Source organism: Thermobia domestica, chromosome 16 (genome assembly GCF_964235325.1).
Source record: "Thermobia domestica chromosome 16, izTheDome1.hap1.1, whole genome shotgun sequence".
In the NCBI taxonomy this organism is placed as follows: domain Eukaryota; kingdom Metazoa; phylum Arthropoda; class Insecta; order Zygentoma; family Lepismatidae; genus Thermobia; species Thermobia domestica.
This window is the reverse complement of record NC_137469.1, coordinates 82,980,728-82,993,022: the sequence shown is the minus strand read 5'-3', so window position 1 is coordinate 82,993,022 and position 12,295 is coordinate 82,980,728. Positions and strand designations below refer to the sequence as shown.

The 12,295-nt window shown below is 35.2% G+C and overlaps 1 protein-coding gene across 1 annotated transcript; it reads right to left on the bottom strand.

Moving 5' to 3' along the window:
- Positions 1-679: 679 nt before the first annotated feature.
- LOC145672520 (glutamate receptor-like) lies at positions 680-1,927 on the bottom strand. The gene has a single exon (XM_081741681.1). It carries the CDS (start codon positions 1,925-1,927, stop codon positions 680-682), a length of 1,248 nt encoding a protein of 415 aa, XP_081597807.1.
- Positions 1,928-12,295: the final 10,368 nt, after the last annotated feature.

The window sequence follows — 12,295 nt, the reverse complement described above, 5'->3', positions numbered from 1 at the left end:
ATGTGGTTAATGCATCTGCCTTAAATTTCTACAAATATTAAAATAATAGCATTTCTAAATATGCTCTTTTGGGAAACTTGCTCCTAATGAATCATTTTGTGATTTCGTTTTTACGCTAGTACACACGAGCAAAAGCCACTCACATCAGGGCCGTAACTTTTGGGGTGCAGGGGGCAACTACTCCCTAGGAAAGCTCCCCTCCGTTCGAGGGAGTCCCATTTTAAAACAAAATCTTCTTTCTCCATATACGATATGAATATGAAATTAGAAATAAAGCATCAAACTGGTTCACTACATTACATAAAGTAAACAGCAACCAAAAGGTAAACAAAACAAAAATGGGTAGTGGACCAATTTCAGTAAAAAAATGTCTACTATTAGGGACCCTAAAAATAATATTTATTTGTATGGTTTTGAGATTTGTCAATATTGTCCCCTTAATTAATTTGTCATGTATGGAACGAGTCCAGGGGCGTAAATAACGGCCCCGCAGACCTTGCCGTGCAGGAGGGCCCACAGGTTCCGGAGGCCCCGTAAAGAATAAGAGAAAGATGGAAAGAGAGGGCCCAAGAATTTGAAAAACAATTTTTCTAGAGGACAAAATAGTATTAATGCTTCTCCCCCAAAAAAAATAATCTAAGTAAGTTACGGCGCTGCTCAAGATTTAGTACAAGATGGTTTATTTCTCTTTTCCGTAACAACGTAATCTGACTGTTAAACCAGTACACTCGTAGAGAAATACAATTAATCCAATAACTAAGCCAACACCTAAAATATAGAATGCTGTTTGCAAGTGACTCCACTTAAGAGCTACTTCAGTTTCCTTGACCGATACAAAAATGGGTGTAGTTTTAAGAAAATAATCGCTCAACCATTTGTCTGTAAGTCCAGCTTGTAATGAGTATCGGATAATAGAATTCCATCGAGGTAAATATGGAGATCCATTAGGAACAGCATAAGCAAGTAAGATGTGATTGATTTCCTCCTTGGCAATATGAAATAATTTACAACCGTCTAGAGAGACGAAATTCGTCTTGTTGTCGTATTCGTATTTCAAGAACAACTCTTCGGATAAAAGCGCTACATCTCGTACGTAAGCAACACGACTAAGACCATCTAGAAAACTGGGTGTTGCTTCAGTCCTCGGGGAGAGCGACAACAATACAGTATTTGGTGATTCTTCAATAACTGCAATATAAGATGGTACCGTAATAACTCTAAGATCCGAAGAGGTTATGTCTTTAAATGTATCCATTTCAGGCAATGAACGTGGACTTGTTATAAAGCTTATCAATGAACCATGATATATAGGATATAAGACTAATGTCATTAAAGTTGATAGAACTACAATGATTCTTAACAGATTGTTTCTCGGAGGTTTCGAAATTGAGATTAATAGAAATATAGAGAACATTTTCAGGACATCTAAGCTATTAGAAGAAATAATTTTGAGCTTTTTACAGACGTAAGTGTAGGCCACTAGGAAAATGCAAAAGCTACAAAATGACAATACTACTAGACTCCAAAGAGTATTTGAGAAAGGTTTTTTCAAGTTTTGCCATACAGGCGCATAAAGTGATTTGGGAACAGCAAAGAACATATGATCAATGAAGATGGTTTCTGAAAACTCTATAAATAAACTTCTTGTATATGTATGAGTAATCGCACCTGGTCCTATATCTGCCCGACCATGAAGCACATGGCCAACTATACCATCCCACGTATTATTCTCTGCTATATAAACACCCGCAATTACACCTTCTTCGTATATTTCTGGAATAATAGAAAAATTCATTATTACTGCTTGCGTTTCTAGCATTTCACCAAAATTTCCTTCAAAAGTGTTTTCTGAACTGTTTGGATCTTCTACTGCGTTAAAATAAGGCTTAAGATTATACCACGCAACCCTCATTGGATACCCATACATATTCTTTGTTTTGTCACTGTACAGGCTAATATTTATATCATCTGCGTTATGAATAGAGTAAAATTCAACACTGCTTTCGAAAGAAGATTCCATAAATGGATTATAGTCAATTAGGATGGTACATTTGTCAACCAAAATATCACCACAATATGCTTCAGACACAGTAATTATATGTATGAGCAGAACATTCTTCTTTTTCCATGCGAGTTGAAAGATGTTTCTGTAACCATGGTTGGAAATTATATCTTGTAATGTTACTATGAGAAATTTTCCTCGTGCGTTCCAGAAAATTCTCTCTTCAAGTTCCTCTAAAACCCATGGAAATGTTTCTGTATTTTGTATAAATATAAGAAAACATTCCGTTTTGCCTATTGTGTTAAGAGAATCAAATTCAGTTGTACTATTTTTGCCTTTTATTACAGATAGTAATATGACTGGCACTAATGATCGAATGTGCAATGTGCGCACAACATTATCTTCAAGTGATGTTGTTGGATTATTTGTTTGTACTATAAGTAGGAATTTATATATTTGAAAATACTTATAACACACAAAGACTATATGCTGAATCAATAACTCATTTTGATTCTGATGTATTGATTCATTATTAACTTGTAGGTTAGATGCGCTCGTCATTAAGAGAAGCAAGAAGTAAATACAAAGCAGTTTCAATGAAGTGTGTCCTACAAAAGATAGAAATACACAGAATGATCATTAAAATTTTCATATTTAGTGCATATAAGTACACGTAAATTAATTCTTTAAAATAATACTTTGATCTTGTAATACATTTTGCAGATCATACATTGGTCATTTTTAAAAGTGGTGCTCATTTGATGTTCGTAGAAGTTCAAATTTGATATACTTTTTATCAACGAATATATTTAAGAATTTTAAAAGGAAAATTAATGAAGGACAGGTTTTCGTCAACTAATTAGATAAGTGCATAAATATTATTATTTTAGGCCAAACGTAATATCACTTTAATCATGGTGTGCGGAAGTGCTTGTAGAGAATAAAAGGTTATGATTGTTAGGGAGAGACGTTAATTTAGTGATTCACTAAGAAACCTTTGTACTATTTACTTTGTTTATGCTAGGTACGAACGATTACAGTTTTATCAGAATTGTGACTCAGCAGCGACGTCAGTAACGTGCGAATTACTACTGCGAAGGGGTTATTTATGCACCTTGAGGTAGTGGATGGTAGACCAGCGGACTAAAAATGTATGAGGACGCGTCACAATGCCTCGTCGACGTAAAAGTGCACAACATAAACAGACGTTTGATTTTAAGAGGATTGCATGGTCGGTTTGCGGAAAGGCAGATTGTTAAATTGGTGCACGTACAGGGCATACTGCAACGACGGTAGTGCATAAAGTGAAAAGCAATGACAGAAAAGAAAAGTACGCAGCGACGATCGGGCAATGGATGTCTGAATATGACCGCACTATGAATTTATAGACATTTTCTCTGCATGATAGTGACGGTCCACACAGTGTCGTCTCCAGTGTTATCTCGACTCTAGATCACGATTATATTAATGGACTGGCCTGCATCGATTTTGCGACGATTTCTGCTCAACACTGGACTAACCTCATGCATTCCTTTGTATTCGACTTCTCTTGACCCAGAAAACACAACTACCTTAAACTGCATTGAATGCATTAACGCCTTCTCTAGCGTGTTGGATTTCAACGCTGTTATGTGCAGCGTACATTGTCAAACGTTATTAACGGCTAAACAGAAGGTTAGTAATGTGGGTCACAATTTAGCACAACACCTGATATTGGCTGTATCACCTTTAGAGCAACTCCATCATTTATCGGTTCATTAAGAAGTGTTAAAGTACGAGACCATTAATTTCCTTCAGATGAACATTGGACTCTGTATTTCAGCAGAGAAATGCTCGAGCATATGTATGACGGGATGTACTCCCATGCGCAAAAAAAAATTGCGCGTATACTGTAACTGAAGATTTTTCGTATTTATTCCATTTTCCTTACGTTTATAGTTAAAATTCAGTTATTAGTATGTGGAGATAATAGAAAGTAATCCATCTAAGGAGATATTTCCAAAAAAAGATAATAAAATAATAAAAATATAAGCAAAAAACAAAATTATGCTCGGTTTTGTGTATACTGGCAACGATGATTTCTAGGGATTTTTTCAGTAGCAGAGCATGATTGCGGAGGGAATTCAGTAGGGGAGTCGAGGAGTTGGATCAAGGATCAAGGATAGTGGACTAAAATGTTGCATTTATTGGTTAAAACCTAGTGTGTAGATTGCCTGCGAAATATAAATTAGCTTCTGTAACTAAGATGTCGTACGAAAATATAGAATTAAACAGAAAAACTCTTATCTTAAGGTTCGAAGCGATACGGACCATGGTTATGAAGATTATGTCTTTAAAAAAAAAAAAAGAGCCAGCACCACGTAACCTCAGTGGTTGGGTGGATAGAGTGGCGGACTTGTAGTTATTTCATTATTTTGACACCACATCGAATCCCATCCCATCCCATCCCATCTTTTTTACAAAACATTATAGGAAGTGTATAATTTTGATGTTAATAAGAACCGAAACAATATAATAAGGAAATAATTTATTGATAGTATCCTTTAATCGACGTATTTATTCTGCATTAGAATACGTGTACTATTGGAAACAGTTATTGTTTTCAGTTTATAGTCTTGTATGTTACTTCCCGTTCTTGAACAGCAGACAATTCACTTCGGGTTTGTGTGTCTGGAACAGGAAAAAGAACATACGCGACCTTGACAGCCTATCCAGTCTTACTCCTTGTTACATCGACCTGATGTTAAATTATCGTTTATGTGTGTGTGTGCTTGTGTTTTTTGCTTTTTAGAGTATTGACTTTCTGTATCTCTTTTTTTTCATATCCACAAGTGCAAGAATGCTTTCGTTGAACATAACTAAATTATACAGATCTATGTATGCGGAACACGAATATTTCCAAAAGATAGCATGAATATGAACGATAATCATACCATATTTCTACATTATATAGTAGCGTGAAAAACTGATATTAAAATGATATAACAAACAGGCATAAGCTTTTTTTTTCTAGCATGGCAACACATTAAACGTAACTCATTAAATTTTGGGAATTACAAATTATCACCTTACGTGTCGTTGTATTCCTATTCTTTTTCACGTTCAAGCGACGAAAGAAGAAATTGTAGTAATAGTGATAAAAATCGAATTCGAGATTTCAATGACTTCAAGTTTCACGTCCCCACATATCGAAAAAGTTATTTTGATATCTGTCCATCTGTTCGTTTGTCGGTTCGTCACGCTTTTACATGCATTCAAATAGAGGCCATACTGTTCGACGTATCTGGACCGAATTCTAGACGAATTTTTTATAACACTTTATCGTTTCGAATTCTATATCCTCCGACACCTAAAAATAATGGTAGTTTACTGATGAATGAAAATTTAAAATAATTAAATTCTTTCAAAAACAGCTTTAAAGATTTTGCTTATTTTTTTACAAGTATAGTATGAATCATTGCTCTGAAAAAAAAATACATAAGGTGTAATTTACTGTATGGGATGCGTTTTTTCGAACAATTTTCTCAATCACATTTCATAAATAATTGTATCATTAATAACCTAACAATATGACACAACTCGTTCGTCCTGTAAACATTCAGAAGGAGTAGTTTACTCTTCTCCGACGATTTTCCCATTAACGCCTGACGCAATTTTGTTCATATTTCATAAATAAATGTTACATAAATAACCTAACGATATGGTATAATTCCATCATCCTAAAAAGCTAGAAGTGGTATATTACTTTTCGGAGCAAGTAATTACCCTACGATTTTGTCGAGAATGACTCTGGCAATTTCGTTCGTATTTCATAAATAGCATAACTCGTTTGTCCTGAAAAGATACACAAGGGATATTTTATTCTTCGGGATGACTTTTTTGACGATTTCGCAGAAAGTACTCAGACGCTTTTGCTCATAGTTCACATACAATTATTTCCTTAATAATTCTAATATATGGCATATGTTATTTCTAACAGAAATATGACCAATGGGTACTTTACTTTTGGACATAAGTTGCTTTGAACAAAGTTTTCCAAAACACATTATTTTATTCGCATTTCCCAAATAAATGTTTCAGTAATAGCTGCAGCCTAACACGAGTCAGTTTAAGAAATTCGAGCGAGAAAAATCAGTGCGTTTCATCCGTACCCATTCTTAAATATGGGGGGCGCGGTGGCTCAGTGGTAGCCGGTGGGTGTAGCCGAACGGTCTGAGGCGTTAGGCTGATGATCGTAAGGTGAAGCCCATTGGGGGTTCGAGTCCCTCTGAAGAGCAAGGGTGGAATTTTAACTGTCCTAGATGTTTCTGTGTTTGTGTCCCTGTCGTGTCCAGTAGTCCTGAGAAGTGGTTAAAATAGAAAAAAATAGCCACGAAGTTTAAAAAAAGTGGTAGAGTGTTCACCTCTGGTGCTTGGGGTCCCGGGTTCGATCCCAGCCCCCGCCAAGTGAACTTTGTGGTGGACAAACACCGTGCTCGTGGATTTTCTCGGGGTTCTCCCACTTTCTTCATTCCACCATTTCACTCATCTCTCATTATCACCGTCTCCTTTAGCCTAATCGGCATAACCGTGGGACGTAAAACTCAAAGATTTCATTTCATTTTCATTCTTAAATATATTTTTAAATGTTACACCTAATCACAATTTTCCTAACAAAATCGAAACTTCTATTTAAATGTGCCTTGTTGTGGCCAAATGGTTCAAGTCCATTGGTTCTGGATTTGATTCCCGGTGAGAGTTAGTGTATTTTTATTCAACGTTAAGGTATAGGTAATAAGTAGGTGCAAAGAGAAAAGTGTTTAAACAAGCTTAACCAAGCTAATGAATAATACAAAGAAATAATACAATGTTACGAAATTATAGAAGAAACGTTGTTAATATTAGATATTTGCGTGTGAGATATCCAAACGATGACTGTCAACTCCAAAGGTAAAACAGTGAAACATCCAATACCAGGTTAATCAGTGGTCTCTAGGTAAAGCTATCCTACTAGGAAATGATTGAGATACCAAAAAATGTTGTAATCGCTGAGAGACATGTTAGGAGCATACATTGGGTGAGAGACTTTAACTCATGAATAGTCTGCACCTTTTGTTGGTGTATTGAAGTGCGTAGGTGGTGTGTGTTGGCACATCGGGTTCCTTTGTTGTTAGTCGCAGCTTTCTAGACCGGATGCAGTTATTCCCGGTAGAAAATACAAGAAAATATACATTTCTATTACTATTAAAGTAAATAATTACACTCATTCCCTCAATGTGACACTTGTTTGTTTAACTGTATACAGACAGCTGATCCGTGGAAGAATCGTTCATAATAATAAATAAAATAAACTCGACAAATATTCTTGTAAATAATAGGTAAAAGTTTGCGTCACACTATTCATTTTGCTGGGCACGCCAGTGTGCCCCGTTATCCGGTTGTGGCACACTGGAATATAGGGTATGGCTTTCTAATTTTTCCCAACTATTTTAACTGCTTCAATTGAAATGAATTTATAATAATAAGAGAGTGAATTTAATCTTCTTACCCTTCGATTTAGAAATAAGGTCCGCTAGAATTGTATATATAAAATATAATAATACTCAGAATTTTATAGAGTAGTTTGTTTTATTCGAAATGACATACTTCCTGCAACTGTTTGGGTTGGAATTATTTGAAGTCAAATCTTTAAGTTTTACGACCCACTGTTATACCGGCTAGGCTAAAGGACACGGTGATGAGAAATGAATGCAATGGTGGAATGAAAAAAGTGGGAGAAAACGGAAGAACTCCGAGAAAACCCATGCACATGGTGTTTCTCCACCACAAAATTCACTTGGTGCGAGATGGGGTCGAACCAAGGATCCCATGCATCAAAGGTGAACGCTTTATCACTGAGCTACCGCGGCCCCTCTGAAATTATTTATATTAGAGAGTGACTACTTTATGAAAACTTGATATCGAACACATTTGTTTAAAAATACCAGCTTTTTGAGAAATATTGCTTAATATTCAGAAAAACCTGTCAATAAAATAATAATAATAATAATAATAATAATAATAATAATAATAATAATAATAATAATAATAATAATAATAATAATAATAATAATAATAATAATAATAATAATCACTATTATTATTATCATTATATTATTATTATTATTATTATTATTATTATTATTATTATTATTATTATTATTATTATTATTATTATTATTATTATTATTAATTAGCTTAAATTAAAATCTCTCTGGACCTAGTGCATTGGCACAATTCCACGAATTAAAAAGAATGTGTTTACTTCTCATGTAAGTGTAGAAGGACTTAATCCCTGTTGCTTTCAATATACGAAGAAAGTGTCCAACTTTCAAATGATATGCTACATAAAATGCCCTATGCAACATAATGTAGTATAGAGTCATCATTTCAGGTTGCCTAAAGAATACTTTCGTTTTAGCAAGAAAGGAAGAAAATAGAAAATACTGAGTTTTAACCTAATAGAAAGTTTGCAGATTTAAGGGAAAATGCACAGAGTTGTTGGATATAAAATGTAGTTCGGATTAATGGAGTAAGACACCGTAAATAGTTTATTGTTTGAAATATACCGGGAGTGACCAAGCCATTACATATGGAAATATCGAAAGAGATACGTTAATGGTGTTAGTTGCAAACTGTTTTAGAAATGAAAAATTTAAGGAAATCTCTAAAACTCTGATATCACATATCCAAGTTGACTGACTGTTAAGTAAAACTGTTAAATCTGAGTAAAGCAAAAAAAAAAAAAAAAAAAAAAAAAAAAGTATTAATGACCTGTGTTACAGTTTCAGACATATCATTCTCATATCAAAACTACGATAGAAATAAATTATGATTAAAGGTGAATTCACAGTTCTGGAATACCAACAAATGATTTTGCTAGATGTAAATTTTCGGAAAACTTTTTTTATAAGGCGATTTATTTTTTTGTTTGTTTATTAGCTTCCCCATGCCGTAAACGTCGCCAACTCCTAGTGGCCCACTTGCCGGTAAATGGCGATCGTCGATGTAGCGACGCGTCGAAGGATTGCCGCTAGTGTGCCACTAGTGGCAGGGTTTCGTCGAGTCAAAGCAGATATCTAGAATCGGGGGTATCGGGAAGAAAATATTTGCAACCCATCGCATTGACAGCAGAGGAAGATATCGAACTAACGGACAACGAGGAAGTTGAAACAATAATTAAGAAACTAAAAACTAAAAAAGCTCCGGGATTGGATGGTATAGTAAATGAGATCTACAAAAATAAAAAGGATATTTGGACTCCATACTTAACAAAATTGTTCAACACCCTACTTAAGAAGCAGATATTTCCCTCGTTGTGGAAAGAATCGAAATTGCTAATTTTGTTAAAAAGTCAGGATAAAGATTTAACAGAAGTGAGTTCTTACCGTCCAATCTGCCTTTTGAGAAACATCTCAAAATTATTAGAAACGATAATAGCAAATAGAATTCGACGAAAGCATAGAAATATCGAAGATGATAGTTTACAATATGGTTTCAGAAAGGGCAAATCTACGGAAGATGCCTTAAATGCATTTGTGTATCAAGTTAAGGAAAGTAGCATGGAAAGAAAATATGCACTGGCCCTGTTTTTTGACATAGAGGGAGCGTTTGATATTTTATGGATACCATCTCTCATTGAAAGGTTAAAAGAGCTAAATTTATCACAATATTTAGTAAATATAGTTAGGGATTACTTCTTGAATAGACAGATCATCATCCATGAAAACCTGGGAAATATCAAAGTTACTGCACAAAAGGGATGTCCGCTAGGATCGATCTTAGGACCATTGATGTGGGATTTGGAATACCAGCCGTGTTTAGAAAGACTAAACCAATTAGAGGAAACTGAACAAGTAATTGCTTTTGCTGATGATTTGGCTGTAATAATCTCAGCAAACTCTAGAATAGAATTGGAAAGAAAATCAGCACGAATTATAAACGAATTACTTGATTGGTGTGGAAAGTCTAAGCTAAAAATCTCTGAGAGGAAAACGAAATACATGATTTTTGGAAGTAAATTATTAAGATGACCAATAATTAAAGTAGGCAACAGTAAGATCGAGAGGGTATCAGTATTTAAATATTTAGGGATTATGATAGACGATAAACTGAATTTTGGAGAGCATATTAATTATGTTACTCAAAAGGGTCATAAAGTAACTAATAAACTCATTTCATTGGCTCAAACAAATTATAGGCTACCGAGAAAATTAATTAAGACTTATCAGGAGGTAATCCTAAGCGCCTCGATGAACTATGCTTCCAGCGTATGGGCACATTGATTATTAGAGAATAAGTCCTTAAAAGCAAAAATAAATCACCCACAAAGAAACCTTTTAATTCGGCTCATTGGTGCCTTCAGCACGACACCGCACAGCGCGTTGTGTATTTTGATGGGTTTCAAACCAATGTATTTAACAGTAATCCAGAGAGCGGCAACATATTGGTATAAAAAAAGGAAATTTAAATAAGACGAAAGAACTTTTAGGGACCAAAGCACAAAAACTCGATGAAATAGAAAGACAAATTCAACAAAAATGGATACAGGACTGGCAAGTAGACAAAACATCAAGAAGATTATTCACGTTTATTCCAGACGTTGGAACTCGACTCAAATGGAATTACTTCAATCCCAACAAAGGACTAATTCATTTCCTAACAGGACATGGTCCCTTTCCAACCCATCTTTATAGAATCAACAAAAAAGAACATGATAGCTGTGAATGTGGAGAACAAGGGACACCTGAACACAGTGTTCTGTGGTGCCCGTTCCTGGAGGAGTACTTGCGAATTCGTGACCAAATTAGACAGAAAGATATAAAAGCTATCTTGGAAGATGAAGAGGATTATAGAATCCTGGCACATGTAGCAGAGGAATACTCAGAACTATGCAGAAAACATTTTACAGAGAAAACACAAACTAAATGAACATAAAATATGGAAAACAGAATGAGTGAGGATTCCTCCCTCCTGGACCGAAGGAAACTTCTGGAAGCGCTGGATCTCCGCGCCCCCAGGAAGGAGGTTGAGTGATGGTGTGTGAGTGCCTAGAGCATTCTCGGTCTTTGACTGGTAAGGAACTCCGGATGCTCTGGGAGCGTATGTGTGATGCGATGGTGACGGAATGAGTGTTAAATCTAGAGCCGTGGGAATAAATATACACTAATATGTAATAGAAACAATCATATAAAAATATCCCAATTTTGACATGAAGACTCGGAAATAGAGCATCATCTTGAAGCCGCTTCGCGATTCGGTTACGATAGCGTGTGACTTTCGGTCTGTGGGTACGCGGCGGCGGGATACAACTGACCAGGGCCCGCACTAAGTGCTCCGAGTGTGTCCTGGGCCTCATGTCGATACTCACGGTCCGTTTCTGATGTGTAGGATGAACCGAGATCAATGAATAATACAGCTACATCAACAAATACAGCCATAATCAAAATTTTTAAAAAATCAGTGAATCAACTTTATCGATATGACACTTAAATGCATTATAGAAAAGTGGTGTGTTAGTGAAGTGATGTGTAGTGTAGTGTTTAGTGAAGTGATGTGTATTTAGTGATTATTAACCACACAGGGGAAACCGTGACACAGGAGAGGAACGCACATACAGGTGAAAATCATTTAGGTGAGAAACCAAGATTAGGAAGAGTATCAGCAGTCAGCAGTAAGCAGACACCGAAGTTATCAGAGTGTGATAACAGGAATTTTTCGTGTTATTTAATAAACTCTTAAAATCAATAAGACGAAAATAGAAAATGTATGTTTTGGAAATATTAAACAATTGTCAACTTACTATATATGACAATTTAGGTAGTAGCTAGATAGCAATCAAATTTGTTACGTAATACGATAATAAAATTAGGTAGGAATTAGATAGTAATTTAATTCTTGTTTAGTTAGTTAATATTGACTAGATAGCTCAAGTCCTTTTGTTTTTCTTTTCGTTTTTCTTTTTGTTTTTAAAATTTTGTTTTGTTTTATTTGTTGTTCATTATTGTTGGATGTTGAGTGTTGTGGTCTCGTCCTTCCCACCGTTTTCCCTGTTCCCTGTCTTCTTTCCAATTATTGCAAATAAAGGATGTTGAAAAAGGCTAAAGAAAAACAAAATGCGATTATGATAGCACGTTTTGTTAAAGTCTTCAGATGCCGAAACTGAAGAGGCAGATCTGAGCATTAAAAAGAAAAGAAAAAAAAAAGAAAAAAATCGGGGGTATTGAAGTTACCACCACGTAAGAACGAGGACTTCATTTTGGTCCGCGCTCGTTT

Coding starts and splice junctions, on each gene's coding strand:
- LOC145672520 (XM_081741681.1), bottom strand. CDS start 1,927: ATGTATGGGTATCCAATGAGGGTTGCGTGGTATAATCTTAAGCCTTAT.